This window comes from Myiozetetes cayanensis, unplaced genomic scaffold (genome assembly GCF_022539395.1).
Source record: "Myiozetetes cayanensis isolate MyiCay16 unplaced genomic scaffold, myiCay2020 scf19, whole genome shotgun sequence".
Lineage (NCBI taxonomy): Eukaryota > Metazoa > Chordata > Aves > Passeriformes > Tyrannidae > Myiozetetes > Myiozetetes cayanensis.
In genome coordinates this window covers 2,612,908-2,629,635 of record NW_026087400.1, presented here as the reverse complement: position 1 = coordinate 2,629,635, position 16,728 = coordinate 2,612,908, and the positions used below count along the sequence as shown (strand labels likewise).

The following is a 16,728-nucleotide window of genomic DNA, read 5'->3' as shown; positions in this document are numbered from 1 at the left end:
CCCCCATGGGGCTGCCGGGCCCGAGCCCGCCGCCGCGGAGCCCACCGGCACCACCGAGCCCGCCGGGACCGGCGCTGGGGACCGACCCTCCGCTGTGTCCCCACCGGGAGCCGCGGCGCGGAGCGCAGGTACGGGAAGGGGATGCGGTGCGGGCCGGGAGCGGGGGCGGGGAGTGCGGACCGGGAGCTGCTCTCCCCGGGAGAGGGAGGGGGATGAGGAATGGGGATGTCCTCGCCACCGGCAGATCGGGCGTCCGGAGCCGTCCTTGCCCCGGGGAGCCAGGGAACTGGCATGCACCGTGAGGGCCACGGATGCACTCGGGAGCTACCCCCCCATGCCGGTGCCCTCCCCTGGGAGTGATGTACCCCCCAGAAACGGGGACCGGGATGAGGGCGAGTGCCAGCACCGGTGGCATTGACTGGGGGTTGGAGTCTGGCCTGGGGAGGACCCCTCTCCCCTGGCCCTGCTCCCCCACCGAGCCCATGGGGCCCACCGGGACACTGACCGTGGGGTGCAGCAGGGCTGGGAACCCACCCGTGGGAGCCATCAGGCCCAGGACCTGCCTCCAGCCCTGGCTGACAGCATCTTCCCGCAGCCCGGGCAGCCCCCAGCACCCCTCCAGGAGCCATGACCCAGCCGGGCAGCGAGCCGGGGTCCTCGCCTGTGGCACCCGTGTCCCCCGAGCTGGAGTGCCAGATCTGCTACAGCCGCTTCGACGCCCGCGCCCGCAGGCCCAAACTGCTCCACTGTGGCCATCGCCTCTGCACCCGCTGCCTGCGCAGGATGGTGTCTCCAGGGGATGCATCAACCCCCCAGCTCCGCTGCCCCTTCTGCCGCCAGCACAGCCCGGTGCCCGGCGGGGACGTGCAGCAGCTGCAGGATGATGGTGAGGCCTTGGCGCTGCTGACAGGCCGCGAACGGGCCAAGAAGCGAGGTCCCCACCGATCTCCCGAGGTCCTCCTTTGCCCTGGCGTGCTGGAACCCACCCCCAGCCCCGACTGCCTGGTTGTCACCATCCTGGAGGTGCCGGAGGATGTGGCCCCACCGGAGAGCCTGGGCAGGCTGGAGGTGGTGCGGCTGTACCGCCCCACCAGCCTGGGTGCGCTGCCCTGCCACAGCCCTGGGCAGAAGTGCCGCTCCTGGGGGTGGCGAGCCGTCCCCCGCTTCATCCTGGCTGTCCTCTGCCTCCTTTACTTCAGCTCCCTGCCCTTCGGCATCTACCTCCTGCTCATTGAGCACCACAGCCTGGGCATCATCCTGGTCAGCCTTGTGCCCTCCACCCTCCTCCTCTGCATTGTCTACAGCCTCTGCCAGTGCCTGTGCCTGGAGGTCTTTGGGTTCCCCCACTCCTGACCCTGCCAGGCCAACCCCTGTGCCTGCGTTGAGGAGGGTTTGGGTTCCTTGGAGTGTCTTCCCTTGGGGTACAGGTGTTCCCTGATCCACAGCATGCTCTGCCTGGACTGCGAGGAGAAGCTCAGTGCCTGGTGCCTTCCTGTGCAGAACAGCACTGGAATTTCCATGTGGGAACCCACACCTGAGTGGCTGCAGGAGCTCATTGCAGCCTACAAGCGGCTGAGCTGGACCCTCAGCTCCTCATCCTCCTCCTCCACAGCAGACAAAGAGCAGGAGCTGGGCTGAGAGCAGAGCAGCAGCCGAGAGACTGATCCCAGCTGAGGCAGGGTGAGTGCTGGGGGCTGAGTGCCAGGGACGGGCAGAGCCCAGGGGCTCCTGCAGCTGTACCGGCCCCAGCACGGCTCCGTGTCCATAGTGTAAATAGTTCTGTCCGTGGCGCCCACGCTCCTGGCGGGGCTGCTCCCATCGCATCCGTGTTTTTTTCCCATGTGTGAGTCCCGTGTTTGCCGACACTGTGTCCTGGAGAGGGAAGGAGCAGAGGAGAGGAGTTTCTTTGGTGTGTAAAGACATCTTTGCAGCTGTTTTGTAGTCATTGTGGTTTTTATGCAGAGCCTCTGGGCTTTATTTAACCTCCTTGGGTTTTGTTTTGTAAGGATTAATTTAACACTGCTAACCATTTTATTACTTTATTGAGAAGAAAAAAGTCTATTTTTGTTCTCTGCCTTGGATCTGCCCTGCCCCCCAGGGAGTGCTCGCAGCACCACTGGCACTGAATTTCACCACATCCCTGCTGGTACATCTGCATCTCTACCAGCATCCCCACCAACACCCCTCATCCCTCCCAGTACCCCCAACAGCTCCCACAACAGACAGGCAACACCAGGAGGCCCAAGACAGCCACGTTTATTACCACTGTGTGTCCCTCCCTGCAAACATCTCTCACTCTTCTTGGCTGGGCAGCTGCCAGATCCCATGTCCATCTATCCTGCCATGTCCTTGGGGACAGGACACGACCACCCCAGCCCTACACCTGCTCCAGCACCACTGGCACCCCCGGCGGGCACCCGTCCTTGTCGGGGGGAGATGCCAGCATCGCCTCCACACTCCAGATCTTGGGTTTCTGGGGCTGCTTGCCCTGCCCAGGGCTTGGCCCTACTTCGGGGCTGCCCCCACACCCATCCTGCAGGGGGCTGGAGCTGGGAATGGGTTCGGTAGCTGGTGGGCCCCCCTCGCCCTCGCTGTCCTCGCCGTCCGAGGCGCCGCGCACAGCCCAGCCCGCCTTGTTCTCCTTCTTGAGGCGCCGGCGGGCGTTGGCGAACCAGGTGGAGACCTGGGTGAGGCTCATCCGGCTGACCACGGCCAGCATCACCTTCTCCCCCTTGCTGGGGTAGGGGTTCCTGGGGTGCCGAGCCAGCCAGGCCTTCAGTGCCCCGGTGCTCTCCCGCGCTGCCGCCGCCTTCGCCCGGCCTGGCTCCGCGGGGAGCCCCAGCGGCACCTCGTAGGGTGGGGAGACCTGGAGGGGCAGAGGGGTGTCAGGGTGGGATGGGGTGGGGGGGTAACAGGGCCAGAGGAGAGAGGGTGAGGGATGTAGGGGTTCCTACATCACTGTGGGAGGGAGCAGAGCTGTATCCCTCCTGTCCTCGCCCTTTCCCATGAGGATCCCGAAGTGCCGGGGTGCGGGGGGGGGGCAGGGGAATGCTGGGGAGGTGCAGGGGACTCGGGACAGCAGGTCCCCAGCCACCACCCCAACCACCCCACACAGCCCCATTCCTGGTCCTGGGAGGGTCCCATGTCCCATTCCCCCAGATCTGCAGCCCTGTACTTACCAGGGGTGTCAGGAGGCTCACAGGGGGTGGCAGGAGGCTGTACCCAGCCAGCATGGGGCAAGGGTAGGGGTAGGGGCAGGGCAGTAGGGCTTGAGGGGGTCCCTGCAGGGTCCCCCAAGGCCCCCCGCAGCTCCCCAGCTCTTGTCCTGGGCTCCTCTTGCTCCGAGGTGCTGCCATGCTGCAGGAGAGGAGCTGGGGAGCTGCTCCTGGGTGTTTTATAGCTGCTGGGGTCTGCAGTGACTGACAGCTGATTAGGGGGTATTAGCACCCATGAGAGCAGCAGCAGGATCTGGGGCACCCAGTACCCCCCCTGCTACTGTTGGGCAGGGACTGGCAGGGACTGCCCTCCTCGCCTGCCTGCCCCTGGCCAGGACCCTGTCCCCAGCCCCCCAATTCTGCACAGCCTACACGGCCCCCATGGATGGGGTGCAGTGGCACCCAGGGGCTGGTGCTCGGGATCCACATGAGCTCCACAGCCACAGGGACACAACACACCTGGGGCTTTACTGCAGTGCCAAGAGCATCAGCCCCGCCCATGACCCCAGCCCTGACCTGATCCTGGGGCGGGGGTCGGCAGAGACCCCCATGCTGTGGTGGGCTGGGTTGAAGGGCCAGGTGGACTCATGCCTGGCAGAACAACCTCCCATGTTGCCCTGTCCTGCTCCTCCTGTGGCTTGGCCAGGTCCTCACCCAAACCCCAGCACTGCCACGCCTGCCACTGGATTCCTGGCAGCAGAGCAGTGAAGGGGAAGGGTCTTGCAGCCCCAGGGACAGCTGGGGGTCCCTGCAGGCACTGGGGGGGGGCTCGTGTGGCTGGTGCAGTGGGGGCAGCGGGTGGGCAGGGCAGTGGTGGGCAGCTGTGAGAGGGGCCCCCAGAGCCCACGACCCCCCGAGCCGCCCGCTCCTGCCGCCGCGCCTCCCCGCTAAGACTGGGATTATCCCACAGGTTGTATCCGTCATTAAATACCGACTAATAACGCTCTCAGGATATTAAATATGTAACAAACCCGCTTAGCGCTGGCCAGGACGGGAAGGCGAAGGTCACCGGTGCTAATGAGCCTGGACACGTCCCCGGCTCCCTGCAGGCCCCAGCAACAGCAGAAGCTCCCGGGGCTGAGGGGCCAGTGCCAAGGGGTCCCAGGCCCCTGCAGCGTCCCCATGGCCAGAGCCCCAGCAGCACCTGGAGCTCCCAACATGCATCAGCTGGAGCTCTGGTCCCATCCATCCCACCGTGCCTGGTCTTGTGCCCTTGAGCAGCCCCAGGTGTGGAAGCCACAGGACAACTGAACACTGGTGGCTGGCTGGGACCTGCCCTGGCCACGGCCTTGCAGTGGCCCTATAACCTTGTCCCCATGGGACTCCTCCAGCCCTAATCAGTGCTGCAGCTCCACTTGATTAGATAATGGGGCTGTAATCTAGGAAAGCGCCTGTGGATTGCTGAGGCACACCCTGAACCCTGCTCAGCACAGCTGGAGAGGGAGGGCCACAGCCAGTCGCCGGCACACACAGCTGGACACTGACCGAGCCACAGCTGGGCAGGCACAGCCACGCACCAGCACCACTGGGCATGGACAAGGCTGGTGTGAAGACAGCGGGACGGAGCCACAGTTGGGATGGAGCCACAGCTGGGACAGAGCCACAGCCAGGGCTGGTCACCACAGGGGGCCACACACACCTCATTGCCCTGGTGATCAGGGGTTCCGGCCCACAGCCCCCACCCCTTCCTGAGCAGGACAGGGAGAGCCCACCACAGTGCCTGGGGATTGCACTGCCCTGGTCCCAGAGCTGTGGGGCTTGGGCCTCACAGAGGCTCTCCCCAAGGCTGGGTGGTTCCCGGCCTTTTTCCCCCTCTGTGGATAATCAGTTTAATGCAGGAGCAGAGAACTAAAACTCCGCGATTAGCTGTTATAATCACATGTAAATACGCCCAGACAAGCCGCTCAGGAGGGCGGTGTGGGGCTCGGGACAGAGTTACACGGGATTTAGGCTGTTTACCACTCGATTAATTTCATGACTCCAGCCCCAAGCTCACCGCTGTCCCAGCTGCCCGGCTCACTTCCCTGGAGTCAAGGTCACTCGGGCGGGAGGCAGCTGATAGCCCGGAGCGTCTGCCAGCAGTGACGGGCCCGGCGCAGCGCTGGGCTCTGGGACCCCTGTGCTGCAGCCCCAGGGGATGTGCTGGGGATGCTGGGCTGTCCTGTCCCTGCTGGCTGGAGCCTGGACTCCCAGGCAGGCACACACCCAGGTCTCTATCCCTTTTTATTCATAAGCATAGTCAAAGCTTGAGAATGTCACAGCTGAACCTCTCCCACAACCACCGACGGACCAACGCCAGAGTCCATCCCCTCTTCAGAAGAAAAATAGAGCATCTTCCACCTCTGCCTCCTCCTCCTCAGGTTTCTCCAGTCCAGAGCCCTGCTGCTGCCTGCCTGCAGGCCGGAGATGCCATGGGAGGGCCGGATGCTGGCACAGCAGGACCACAGGCCCTATGGCTGCAGGGAGCACGTGGCTGTGGCTGCACACACCTCTCACATCACACCACACAGCTGTGCCTGGCCCCATGGTTCCCCCAGGACCCTCATGTGCTGGGCAGACACCGATCCGTGTCTGCTCACACAGACAGTTCAGGAGAAGGGGTTTCAGACCATCAAGTGCAACAGGCAAAGAGACCGTCCACACACGGGCTGCCCCTGCAGCTGCTGAGCAGTCTCTGGGGGATGCACAGGCCCCCACGGGCATGGGGCTGAGCGGCAGCGTGTCCGTGTCGCTCCAGCTCAGGTGTGTCCCTCGCAGCCCTGACTCAATAAGGCAACTGCTGGCTGGGGCCGCTGCTGGCGTGGCCTGCCCAGCGCGGTGCCCAGCCCTGCCCGGTGCTACTCCGCCAGCGCGATCACGTCGTAGTGGATGCCCGGCTGCAGCTGATGGATCTGCTCCGCCGCTGCCTCAGTGCTGAAGACGCCCTGGGCCTGGGCCATCGCTGCATCTGCCACTGCTGCAGGGAAAGGGGGGTCAGCACCGCCTTGCAGGGTCCCCGCTCCGTGTTCCCCACCTGCTCCCAGGGGAGGGACACATGGCCACCTCGCTCCTGTGGGGCTCACGCTCTGTGGAGCAGGGAGCCCAGCTCTGGTTAACCCTGTTCCGGAACTGACAGGCTGGGATCAGGAAAGATCCGCCCTCAGACACCACGGTTTGGCAACACAACAGCAATCCAGGCTCGCCTTCCCAGCCCTTCCTGCCCAGGGAGCTGCACAGCTCCCTGCCAGCCCCAACCACCACTGCTGGCAAATCCAGCACTCCAAACCCTGGAAGGACTGTCCCCTTCGGCCCAGGGCTCTGCTCCTACCTGAGACAGCTGAGTGTGCTGCTGCTTCCAGCTGTGCCTGGGTGACGAGCTGCTGCTCAGATGACACAGGCATGTACTGGATCTGCACAGGAGAGAACAGGGGAGGCCTGAGGAAAGGGGCCCTTCTGGAGCTGCTCTTCCCACAGTCACCGCATTGAGATTCCAGCCCATAAGCACCCTGTTTCACATTGCCCTCTCCAGGCAGGCTCAGGGATCACCTCACAGCAGCCCCTCCCAGGCCCCTTACCTGCGACTCTGGGAGGAACTGGCTGCCCTGCTCGTACTGGATGTGGGTGATCTGACCGTCCTGTACCTGGGGACAAGCAGTGTGTTAGGGACTGTGGGTGTCCAGGCCCCCAGCAAAGCTGTGACCTGAAGTGAGTAAGCTGGAGGGGGCCCAAGGGGGCTCAGCCCCACACATGTGGCACCCTGTGAGCCCCACCCACCCTGTGAAGCTCACCTGGATGTGATGTCCCTCTGGGACAACAACATATTCCTGGGGAAGCAAGTGAGGGACGCCTTCCTGGGCAATAATGTACTGAACCTGCAAACACAAGAATTCAGACCCAGCAAAGATCACCACTGTCCACCCCACTCCCACCACAGAGAGATCTGTCTGTCTCCTATGTCTGTTTTCACCACCCCAGTGCCTCCAGCTCTCCCTGCTGACCCCTGCTGTCCCCACTGCCACCAGCTCTCCCAGTCCCGCTGGGCAGAGTCACCATCGCTGGGCCGTGTCCCCTCACCTGGTTGTCAGCAGTCACTAAGTGCTGTACTGTCTGTCCGTCTGCAGTCGTGATCTCCTGGATGTAGGCTGCCTCCTCCTGCAAGGAAGTGCCCTGTGTGGTCAGGGGAGTGGTATGGTCCCCTGGGAGGGAGGTTGAGGCTGAGGGGCCTGACTCACCTGGCTGGTGACGCTCTGCTCCTGCGTGACAAGGATGTGCTCCTGCCCCAGAGCCTGCTGCAGCCTCTCAGGAGCCAGCACGGCCTGCCCGGCCTGCAGAGCTGCTGCAATGCAGAGAGAGCTGCTGGGGACACCAGTGGGGACACTGCAGGGGCTGCCCATGGCCCTGCTCCCCAGAGGCTGCTCCTGACCCTGACCCCACTGAGCCCTGCCTGGCCCATGGGCTGGGTGAATCCTGCACAAGGTGCTGGCTGCAGGACACCTGCAGGTCAGCCCTGGTCACAGGGACACATCTTACTGTGCAGGGTGGCCAGGGTGTCCTCGTCACTGTTGAGGATGATGGTCTGCTGGGCAGCAGCAGGTCCCGGCCCCTTCCCCTCAGAGCTGTGCAAACGCTGCATGTGGAACTTGAGGTGCCCTTTACGGTTGAACCTACAGGAGGAGCAGAGCAAGGTGGAGTTTGCCATGGGACCCTGTGCTGTCTCAGACACAGCCCACAGGCACCACAGGCACATCCCTACAGCATGGCCCATCCCAGTTCCTAGCATGTTCCCATCAGTGCCCAGGTACTGAACCTCACCATGCAGAGCTTCCTTGGGGATGAAGCTGGGCCCACCTGCAGCAGGAATTGTTCCCAAGGGCAGAGTCCCCTCTAACAGGGGCTGCTGCTGGGGAAGGGCTGGCACAGTGAGCTCTGCAAGATCCTGTCTCTCCTCTTGAAGCTTGCAGAGCTCTGTGGGATCTCCCAAAGCAGTAACAGCCCTGCTGCATCACTCACCTCTGCCCACAGACCTGGCAGGCGAAGGGCTTCTCGTTGGTGTGGGTCAGCATGTGCCTGCGCAGGTCCTTCTTGTTCTTGGAGGCAAAGCTGCAGTGGGGGCACTTGTGTGGCCGAAGACTGGCGTGCTGGACCATGTGGCTCTGGGACAGGAGGACAAGAGCCAGGTCAGAAAACCTGTTTCTCCAAGCCCTTTGTTGCCAGGGATGCTCTGTGTCAGGGAACCTACCCGGACCTCCGGCCAGAGAGTGGCAGTGAAGGTACAGTCGGGACACTTGAAGGTGCTGGGCCCAATGTGGGCTCTCTTGTGACTCTCCATCTCTGCCCTCCCTGTGAACATGGCTGTGCAAATCCTGCATGAAAACTTTTTGGCTGTGGAAATCTTGCACGAGAGCTTCTTGGCTGGGGAAACCTTGCACGAGAGCTTCTTGGCCATGCCTTGGAGTGCAGGCCACTTCATCTTTGGGGATGAGACTTCCTGCCCCTCGGAGGCTGGGGATAAAGACGAGTCCTTCTGGAGCTGCCTGGTGACACACTGCACCAGGGGCCACTTGATGCCGGCGGGCTGAGCCTCCTGGCCCTCCACAGGCGAAGGAACTGCAGCATCCCCGCTGAGGGGCTGCGGGAGAAACACCAGTCACACCTGCTCACACTGCTGCCCAGGACGGGGAGCAGGCTCAGCTCCTTACCTCCACGGTCTGGAACTGGCTCCCTGGGACACTGGATGACATGATGTAATGATTGTTATGGTCCTTCAGAGCCTCCTCTGTCATCACAGCCCCGCTCACCACAACTGCGTGGGAGGTCTCCACAGGGCTCTCCTCCTCACTGCCAGAGAGGACAGGGTCAGAGAGGCCCTGCCTCTTCCTCCTCACTGGAGAGCAGAAGCGCCTCCACCTCCCTGCTCCTCCCCTACAGCTGACCTGTACAGTGTTCCAGGGGCCTGGATCTCCTCGCTGATGGGTGCAATGATGCTGTACTCCGCTGTCCCTCCAAAGGGGATGGTGATCTGCTGCAGCTCCGAGCCACCCAGGCTTGCCTCCCTGTACGCCTCCTGCACCAGCGCCTGCCCGGGCTCTGCCACGTGCAGCATCACCAATTTCTGCTGCTGCTCCTTTGATTCCACCTTTGCCTCCTCCTCCTGTGTCTGTGGCTCACAGGGGCCTGGTGTCTCTCCTGGGTCATCTGGCTTCACCACTGTCACCTGTGTGAGACAGCGGCTCAGCTGAGGGGAGCAAGGCTCTGCAAGACAACCCTGCAGAGGAACAGGGTTGGGAAGCCTCCCTTTGCCACCCCCAGTAGGTCTGGCCCCCCTTGGCCCCGCTCACCTGCAGCGAGCCTGTGGCCAGCTCTCGCTGGGCGCTCATGTTCAGCAGCAGATCCAGGGCTGTCTGTGTGGCCAGCTCTGCTGATCCAGCCACATCTGGGGGGGATGGATGGGGAGGGTCAGGCAGGTGCTCGCCCACCTCCTCCCCATTCCAACCCCTTCCCGGGAGCTCACTGACCTTGTTCGTAGATGATGGTGGCCCCTTCCAGGGAACTCTGTGAGAGGACAGGAGTTTCTGCTCCGGCGACAGCCTGCACCGCGTGGCAGGTGATGGGGACAAGAGGTGCCTGCATGAGAGAGGGAGCTGACAGCAAGGCAGGCAGCGAGCACCGGGACGAGCCGGGGCCGGGCACGGCACTCACCGCTGGGCTGGCCTCCGGCTCAGCCGGCGCCTGCACCTGGCTGTGCTGCTGCTTCAGCTCCTCGATCTGCTGCAGGGTGAAGAAGGGGCGGCGGCGGCAGGGCGGCTCCTCGGGGTGCCGCTGTGCCCACTCCTCGAAGGAGTCGGCGTGGCGGCACTGCACGTGCAGGCGCAGGTTCTTCTTGTGCTTGGTGGTGAAGTGACAGAACTCGCAAGCAAACGGCTTCCCTCCTGCGGGGCCAGGGAGGGGGAGTCAGGCACAGGGTTCTCGAGGGATGGCAGGGAGAGCAGGCAGGCTCTGACCTTCTCTGGGAGAAACAGGGGGTGCAGGACATTGGGCCCCTCTCACCTGTGTGCTTGACTGCCATGTGTGAGACCAGGAAGTCCTCCCGGAAGGTGGAATACTTGCAGACGCTGCACTTGTAGGGCTTGTCGTTCATGTGTGACAGCTGGTGGTTCAGCAGGACCTTCTTGTCCTCGCAGACGTAGTCACAGAACTCACACTTGAACCTGCCAGGACCAAGCTGCCTGTCACAGAGGCTGAGGGGGAGTGGGACACGGGCTCTGCCAGGGCACGCCGTGGGCTGTACCGGGCTCCCACCTGCGGTTGGCGATGGCCTGGATGTGTGTCAGCAGGTGCATCTTGAAGGTGTAGCGCTTCTTAAAGGACTTCCCGCACTGTGGTGGGGCAAAGCGGAGCAGTGTTCACCTCCTGCCCAGCCCTACCCGCTGCCAGCCCCTCCCCAGGCCGTGTCTCCCTCACCTTGTCACACATGTGAGGCTTCTCCGTGCTGTGTGTCTTCATGTGCTGCGTAAGCCTCTTCTGCATGGGGTAGACACGGTTGCAGACAGGGCACGGGAAGGAGTTCAGCTTTGGTGGCTGGATGGAGAGCATTAAATTGAGCTCACCTGGACAGGCTCACCAGTTTCCTTACCCTCTCCCCCACTTGCAGGACCTGGGCTGCCTTTCCTCAAGAGATCCAGAAACAATGCCCTCAACAAGGCATCGAGAATTTGTGGAAGACCCAGATGTGCCTCTTCCCACATAACAGTGCTGAGAAACAAGCCAACAGAGTACTCAAACTCACCGGATCAGCCCTCTTCTTCCTAAAAAAAAAAAGAAGAAAAGCCCCTTGTGTGAGCCACACCCCAAGTCTGAGCCGTCTTGTATCCAGACACCAAAACTCCCCTATTTGAAAAAGGTCAGAGGTCAGGGGAAGGGGCAGCCACAGCTGCCCTCTCAGGGCAGGAGGAACAGCGTCAGTGCCATTCAGTCCCCAGGACTGCGCTTCCCTCACCTGTCCCGGTTGTGCACCGTGGAGTGCCGGATGACATCCTTCTTGTACACGCTGGTGTAATTGCACTCCTCACACTTGTAGGGCTTGCTGCCCACATGATTGAACATGTGCTCCTGGGAGAAGCAGAGCAGGGCCGTGAGGCCTGGGGCTGCCGGGCACCCTCGTGGGTCGGGGGCAGGGCAGACAGAGCTCACCTTGAGGGAGGACCAGCGCCGGGAGCGGTAGCTGCACTGCAGACACTTGAAGAGCTGCGGGTCGTTGGCCTCGTGCGAGTTGACGTGGAAGCGCAGATCGTCGTGCGTGAGGAACCGTGAGCCGCAGATCCGGCACAGGTACGGCCGCATCAGGGGCTTGGGGGACTTGTAGTAGTACCTGCAGGAACGGCAGCAGGACTCAGAGCTGCGGTGGCCAACGGGCTGGACCGGCCCTGGGCAGAGGCCAGAGGGCCCAGCACACCCCCCTCACCTGTGCCCCATGTACTTGCGGTATTTCTTGCCCAGGAAGCGGCGGGAGGGCCGCCCGCGCCGCCGGGGGACGGCGTCTGCCTCCTCAGCACCCGTGTTGGAGGAAGGGTCCTTGTTCTCGGAGTCGGACTGGCTGATGCTCGGCTCCACCAGGCTCTCGCCGGTCCCATTCTCCAGGCCAGAGGAACTGGCTGCCTCCGAGTTCTGCAGCTCACGGCTCGGTGTGCTCTGGGATGTCACCAGGGGCTCCACCTCCCCTCCTGCTCCACAGAGCACAGCACAGCTCTGTCACACCCCCGCTGTGGGCTCCGGGACCTTGTGCACCCCTCCCTGCCCCAGTACTGCTGTTGCCTCCCACCTCCCTCACCTTCTGGCACATCCTGAGACGCGTTCTCCAGACGAGGGAGCTTGCGGGGTCTCCCCGGGCGCCGGCGCGGCCTCTCCTCGCTGGACGTGGGGACAATGCGGCCGTACTTGGGCTGTCGCCCCCGGGGCTCATCCTCAGCTGGGTTGTAGTCGCTGTCCTCTGAGGGCAAGCACCCCAAAATGTCAGACCGACAAGAGACTAAGCTACTTAAGATGTGGGGAGAACAAGTCCTACCTTCAGGGTCATCAATAGCACCAGCATCCATGATATCATCATCTTCTTCTTCTGGGGCCTCCTCCTCCTCTGCCTTCTGAGCAGCTCCCCCCTTTCGTGGTCGCCCTTTCTTCAAAGCCAGAGCTGAACCCACTGCCACAGAGAACAGGGTGATAGCTCTTTACCAGACTCTGTGCCAGAACAGACCCTTATGCTCCAACTCCTCCCTCGTTTCCTCCCCAGAGAGCAGAGCCCATCTGCAGTGAGGTGCCCTTGGCACTCACCAGGCTGGAAGTGACGCTCTTTCATGTGGTTAATCAGCGTTTTCTTGGAGACGCTCTTGTACTGACACATCTTGCACTTGAACTGCTGCACCACCACCACCTCCATCATCTCCTCCAGGGTCTCCATGTCCGGCTGGTCCAGCTCCTCCCCGCCATCCGCCTCTTGAGCCTGCTCTCGCTTTACGGGCAGCTCCAGCACTTCCAGCTCTTTGGAAGGGTCTGAAGGGCCAGGCTGCTCAAGGCACGTGGAGGTAGGTCCATCAGCAACAGCTTCTATCACCAAACTATTGGCCAGAGCAGACGTGGCCATCTGGGACACCATGGGAGCACCTGAAACACCAAAACCCACTCAGCCCAGGGGCAGACCCTCCCCTGCACCCAAGGCTGCACTGGGGGCTCAGGGCTGAACACGAGCTCAGGGGTGGCTCCACATGGACAGCCCAGGGTACTCCCTCACCATCATCAGGGCCTTGCAGGATGAGGTACTGTGTGGTCTCTGCTCCTCCATCCTCCGCGCTGGTCACGGCGATGCAGCCTGGCAGGGAGAGCACAGAGGTGACTGCCAGGCCCCAGGGCCACTGGGGCTCACTGGGGCTCTCCCAGCTCAGACACAAGCAGGAAAGTGTGAGGAGGGCCTGGCTCCCTGAATGGAGCCTGTCTGGGCTGAAGGAGCAGCTGTCCAGCAGCATGAGCTCCTTATCAAACCCTCCAGCTACGCTCCAGCATGGCAAGAAGAGAAAACCCTGCTGAGCTGCTGGACTCGATGATCTTAAGATGTTTTTTCCAACCCTAATAATTCCATGTCCATATTTCCCTCCACCTCCCGAGTTCTGGCACAGCAGCAGCTCCCTCCCAGCCCCCCAGGCCACCTCCAGCTGGGAGCACACACTCACTCTGGATGATGTCTGGTCCGATCGTGGACTCGATGATTTTGTCAATGGCAGAGCCCAGGTCTGAGGAAGTGGATGCAGTGGAGTCTGACACGACTGTGGCTCCATCAGTGACCACACTGGAGTGGACGAGGACTTGTGGGGACTGTGACACCATGATGGACTGGCTCACGGTGGAGACACTGGAGACCAGGGTGGATTGGGCGATGGAGGATGAGTCTGGCAGGTAAACCCGGGGAACGACTTCTGTGCTGGAGCTACTCTCCGAGACCTCTTCCTAGCAGAAGAAAAAGAGTCCAGCTCAGATCAGCTCAGTTGAGACACTTTTGCCAGACCAAGCCCCTGGGGCAGCCAACATATGCAAATGACCAGGTGTATTAGTGCAGAACTGCCAGGAAAAGCACGAGAGCAAATCCTTTGGTACCGACAAGGACCTGGACATCCAGGGCTGTCCTTGCTACCAGGGGGAGTCCTGCTGCTCAGACCGGCAAGCACACACGGCACCAGAGGCCTAACAGCGCCTGCCGAGGCCGCAGAGCTCAGTCTGTCAGAAACGCCCCGAGAAACCCCCAGGAACCAGAACCGCGGCCGCTCCCCCGGCGCTTACCAAGGAGGTCGCGCTGCTGTCGGAGCTCTGCCCCACGCCGGAGTCATCGCCGCGGGACAGGCGTCCGGGCCCCGCGGCGGCGTCGCTGCTGTCCGCCGACACGGCGTCCGAGCTGCCGACGCCCAGCCCGCTCTCGGTGGGCTCCTCCCGCGCCGCCTGCGGGGCCGCGTCGCTGCTGCTCTCCACCGCATTCTCCTCCATGCCCGCCCTGCCGGGGCCCGCTACGCTCGACCTGCGGGGGGACCGCCGCCATCAGGGCCGCCGCCGCCGCCGCCCGCCTTTCGCTCCCGGCGGGCCGCACCCCCCGCGGGGGTCCCGGAGCGGCCGCGGGCCCATCCCGGGGGTGCCGGCGCCGCCGGTGCCCGGTCCCGTCATGCCCCGCGGCCCCGCCGGGCCCTCGCCCGCCATCTTTGCCGCAGGGTCCCCCGCCGCCTCCGCGCGCACACGGCAGGGCGGCCCCGGTGCCGCCGGGGCGGGGAGCCGCCGCCGCGCCGGGAGAGGAGCCCCGCCGCCGCCGCCCGCCCGCCGACCCGCGCCCTCACCCGGCTCGCCGCGGCCCCACCGCGCCCCCGCCGGAGCCGGCACCACGGCGGCCGCCATGGCCCCCGCCCTCGCGCCGCGCAGCGATACGGCCGCGCGGGCCCCCGCGCCGGGACTACTTACCGCCGCCCGGCCCCCGCCCCGCCCGCGGCGCTCGCCGCCTCCGGGGCGCCCTCCTCACCCCGGCCGCCGCCGCCGTCGCCTTCCGGCGGCGAACGGCGCCTCCCGCCTCCCGCGGGAGGAGAGCCCAGCTCCCCGCCGGGGACTACTTTTTCCGCGGAGGGCTCTCGGCGGCGCTGTGATCGTGCGTCATTGCGTCAGGAAGCGGCGCCCGGGCCCTGAGCGTCGGCGTCGCGCCGGGTTGCGCTGGTCACGTGACAGGGAGGCGGAAGCGGCGGCGGGGCCGGGGCTCGGTCCGCCCGCTCCGCTCCCGCCCGGCCCGGCGGGGGCTCCGCCCGCCCTGCACAGCCCGCACCCCGGGCGGGCCCCGCCGCTCCGCTTCCCGTCCCGTAGCCCGCCGTGGGCGCTGGGACCGGCGCGCCTCTTGGGTGGGCGCCGCCCATTCCCGAGCCGACCCTCGCCCGGGGCCTCCGCTGGGCTCTCGCTCCCCCCGTTCCCCCGGCGGTTCCCCCCGCCCAGGTGGCAGAGGACGCCCGGTTGCTCTGCCCTGTCTGCCCGTGTTCGGGGGGCACCGGTGGGGGGGCTGCTCCGGGCTGTCCAGGGCCAGCTCCTGGTGCCGCGGCATTCCCGCAGGGATGAGCTCGGAGCTGAGCGCGGTGCTGTGCCAGATCGCCCAGCTGAGCTCAGCTGTGCCTGGCCTGGGCTCGGCCTCTGGGTGAAGCCCTGCTCCGTGCTGATGTTTTTACCCAACCCCGGTGTTTAATGTTTCTCGTGTTGCAGTGCTATTCTGAGAACGACTCTATCCCGATTATTTAAAAAAAAAAAAAAAAAAGAAAGGAAGCTGTGTTATGCCTGCACTTTGCTGGGCTGAGCCTGGCTGCTGAGCGGGGTCCCCCGGGCGAGGGGAGTTCAGAGCTGCCCGGACAGAGCCAGCCCGCAGTGCAGGTCGGGGTGGGCAGTGCAGGTCGGGGTGGGCAGTGCAGGTCGGGGTGGGCAGTGCAGGTCGGGGTGGGCAGTGCCACCGTGTCGCTGGCCAGGCCGGCCGGTGCTGAGGCGGTGCCAGCCGCAGCAGGACAGACGGTGTCTCATCTGCGAGTGCTGGCGTCGCCCGCCAGAAATCCGATCCGGGGGCTGTTGGGCTTGATCAGCCCTCAGGATCAGCACTGGGTCAGCGCTCTGCAGCATTCGGCCCTGGTGCTCTGTCCCCGGATGGGGCAGGCAGAGTCCAGCCCCCCAAGCCCTGGGTTCCTCTGCGGGGGGCTCTGCGAGTCCCTCGAGTGCTGCCCCGGAGGCTCCGTGTGCCCGGCGGAGGAGCTGCCCTGCCTCCCGGCTCCTTTTCTAGCTAATTAAATGCATCCTTGAAAGGTTTATGCCCTCATCCATCAGCGCAGACAGCAGCGGTGAGCGCTCCCGCTGCCCTGGGGCTGAGTCCCTGCGTGCTGCTGCCGTCACCAACACGCCAGAAGCCCGAGAGAGACAGCTGAGGGGTGGTTGTGGTTTTTTTTTTCTCCATTACTGCTCTTTAAAGCAGCCCTGTGGGGGAAGCGGAGCCAGGGAGGACGTGGAGGGCTCCAGGGCCTGATGTCCCCCCTCCGTAGTCTCGTGGCTCACACTGGCACAGCCCGACAGTGCCTGTGAGCAGCCGTGGCCTGGAGCTGGGGGTGTCCCTGTGCTCCCCTTCAGGGGGAGCTCTCTGTGTCTGTCGGGGACAGGGAGTGGTGTCGGAGGAACCCCTGGCACAGGCTGCCTCCCAGGTAGAGGGAACGGGATGGATTTGTGTCAGCCCAGCTGATTTCCCTCTTCCAGCCTTCAGTCACTGCCCTGTGAGACAAGTGAAGGGTTTTCCCAACGGGTGGTGGCTCCGGGGCAAAGCAGCCCGAGCTCCGGGGGGCCTCAGGGGCCCTCCCGGTGCTGGCTCGGCCCATGGAAAGCTGCGTCGAGCTTCCCTGTTGCCCTTCAGAGGTGCCCCACGTCCTCTGTCTCGGAGCATTGTCCCAGCAGAGCTTTGCTGCGATGGGTAACCTGCTATTTTTAAAAACGCCGTGTGCCCCCG

The 16,728-nt window shown here is 64.0% G+C and overlaps 3 protein-coding genes across 6 annotated transcripts; 1 reads left to right on the top strand and 2 right to left on the bottom strand.

Moving 5' to 3' along the window:
* The first annotated feature begins 12 nt into the window (after positions 1–12).
* LOC126639243 (E3 ubiquitin-protein ligase RNF182-like) lies at positions 13–2,389 on the top strand. Its single transcript, XM_050313894.1, has 2 exons — positions 13–128; positions 596–2,389. The coding sequence occupies exon 2, from the start codon at positions 628–630 to the stop codon at positions 1,351–1,353; it is 726 nt and encodes a 241-aa protein (XP_050169851.1). The 5' UTR covers positions 13–128; positions 596–627; the 3' UTR covers positions 1,354–2,389.
* On the bottom strand, positions 2,378–3,233 carry LOC126639323 (iroquois-class homeodomain protein IRX-1-like). Its single transcript, XM_050314025.1, has 2 exons — positions 3,180–3,233; positions 2,378–2,866 (listed from the first exon to the last, which is right to left on the bottom strand). Exons 1-2 carry the CDS (start codon positions 3,231–3,233, stop codon positions 2,378–2,380), a joined length of 543 nt encoding a protein of 180 aa, XP_050169982.1.
* A 2,192-nt stretch (positions 3,234–5,425) lies between these two features.
* ZNF335 (zinc finger protein 335) lies at positions 5,426–14,248 on the bottom strand. 4 transcript variants are annotated; one of them, XM_050313890.1, is made up of 27 exons: positions 14,016–14,248; positions 13,412–13,685; positions 12,976–13,053; positions 12,519–12,848; positions 12,256–12,387; positions 12,022–12,180; positions 11,656–11,914; positions 11,385–11,562; positions 11,191–11,303; positions 10,981–10,999; positions 10,656–10,772; positions 10,494–10,570; positions 10,242–10,402; positions 9,894–10,123; positions 9,710–9,818; positions 9,533–9,627; positions 9,128–9,408; positions 8,894–9,032; positions 8,434–8,823; positions 8,205–8,347; positions 7,725–7,858; positions 7,427–7,527; positions 7,269–7,346; positions 6,983–7,066; positions 6,770–6,835; positions 6,523–6,604; positions 5,426–6,171 (listed from the first exon to the last, which is right to left on the bottom strand). In XM_050313890.1, the coding sequence occupies exons 1-27, from the start codon at positions 14,214–14,216 to the stop codon at positions 6,053–6,055; spliced, it is 4,149 nt and encodes a 1,382-aa protein (XP_050169847.1). In that variant the 5' UTR covers positions 14,217–14,248; the 3' UTR covers positions 5,426–6,052. The 4 variants fall into 4 exon arrangements, with proteins under 4 accessions (XP_050169847.1, XP_050169846.1, XP_050169849.1 ...); XM_050313889.1 differs by having other exon boundaries at positions 7,427–7,530; positions 14,016–14,247; XM_050313892.1 differs by having other exon boundaries at positions 7,427–7,530; positions 11,671–11,914; positions 14,016–14,247.
* Positions 14,249–16,728: the final 2,480 nt, after the last annotated feature.

Bases quoted from the DNA above. Each gene is read 5' to 3' on its own strand.
- LOC126639243 (XM_050313894.1), top strand. From the start codon at position 628: ATGACCCAGCCGGGCAGCGAGCCGGGGTCCTCGCCTGTGGCACCCGTG.
- LOC126639323 (XM_050314025.1), bottom strand. From the start codon at position 3,233: ATGCTGGCTGGGTACAGCCTCCTGCCACCCCCTGTGAGCCTCCTGACA. The intron at 2,867-3,179 runs GTAAGTACAGGG...CTGCCCCTCCAG, and splicing joins TGAGCCTCCTGACACCCCTG to GTCTCCCCACCCTACGAGGT.
- ZNF335 (XM_050313889.1), bottom strand. From the start codon at position 14,216: ATGGAGGAGAATGCGGTGGAGAGCAGCAGCGACGCGGCCCCGCAGGCG. The intron at 13,686-14,015 runs GTAAGCGCCGGG...TTCTTCTGCTAG, and splicing joins ACAGCAGCGCGACCTCCTTG to GAAGAGGTCTCGGAGAGTAG. The intron at 11,304-11,384 runs GTGAGCTCTGTC...TGCTTCTCCCAG, and splicing joins GGCGCTGGTCCTCCCTCAAG to GAGCACATGTTCAATCATGT.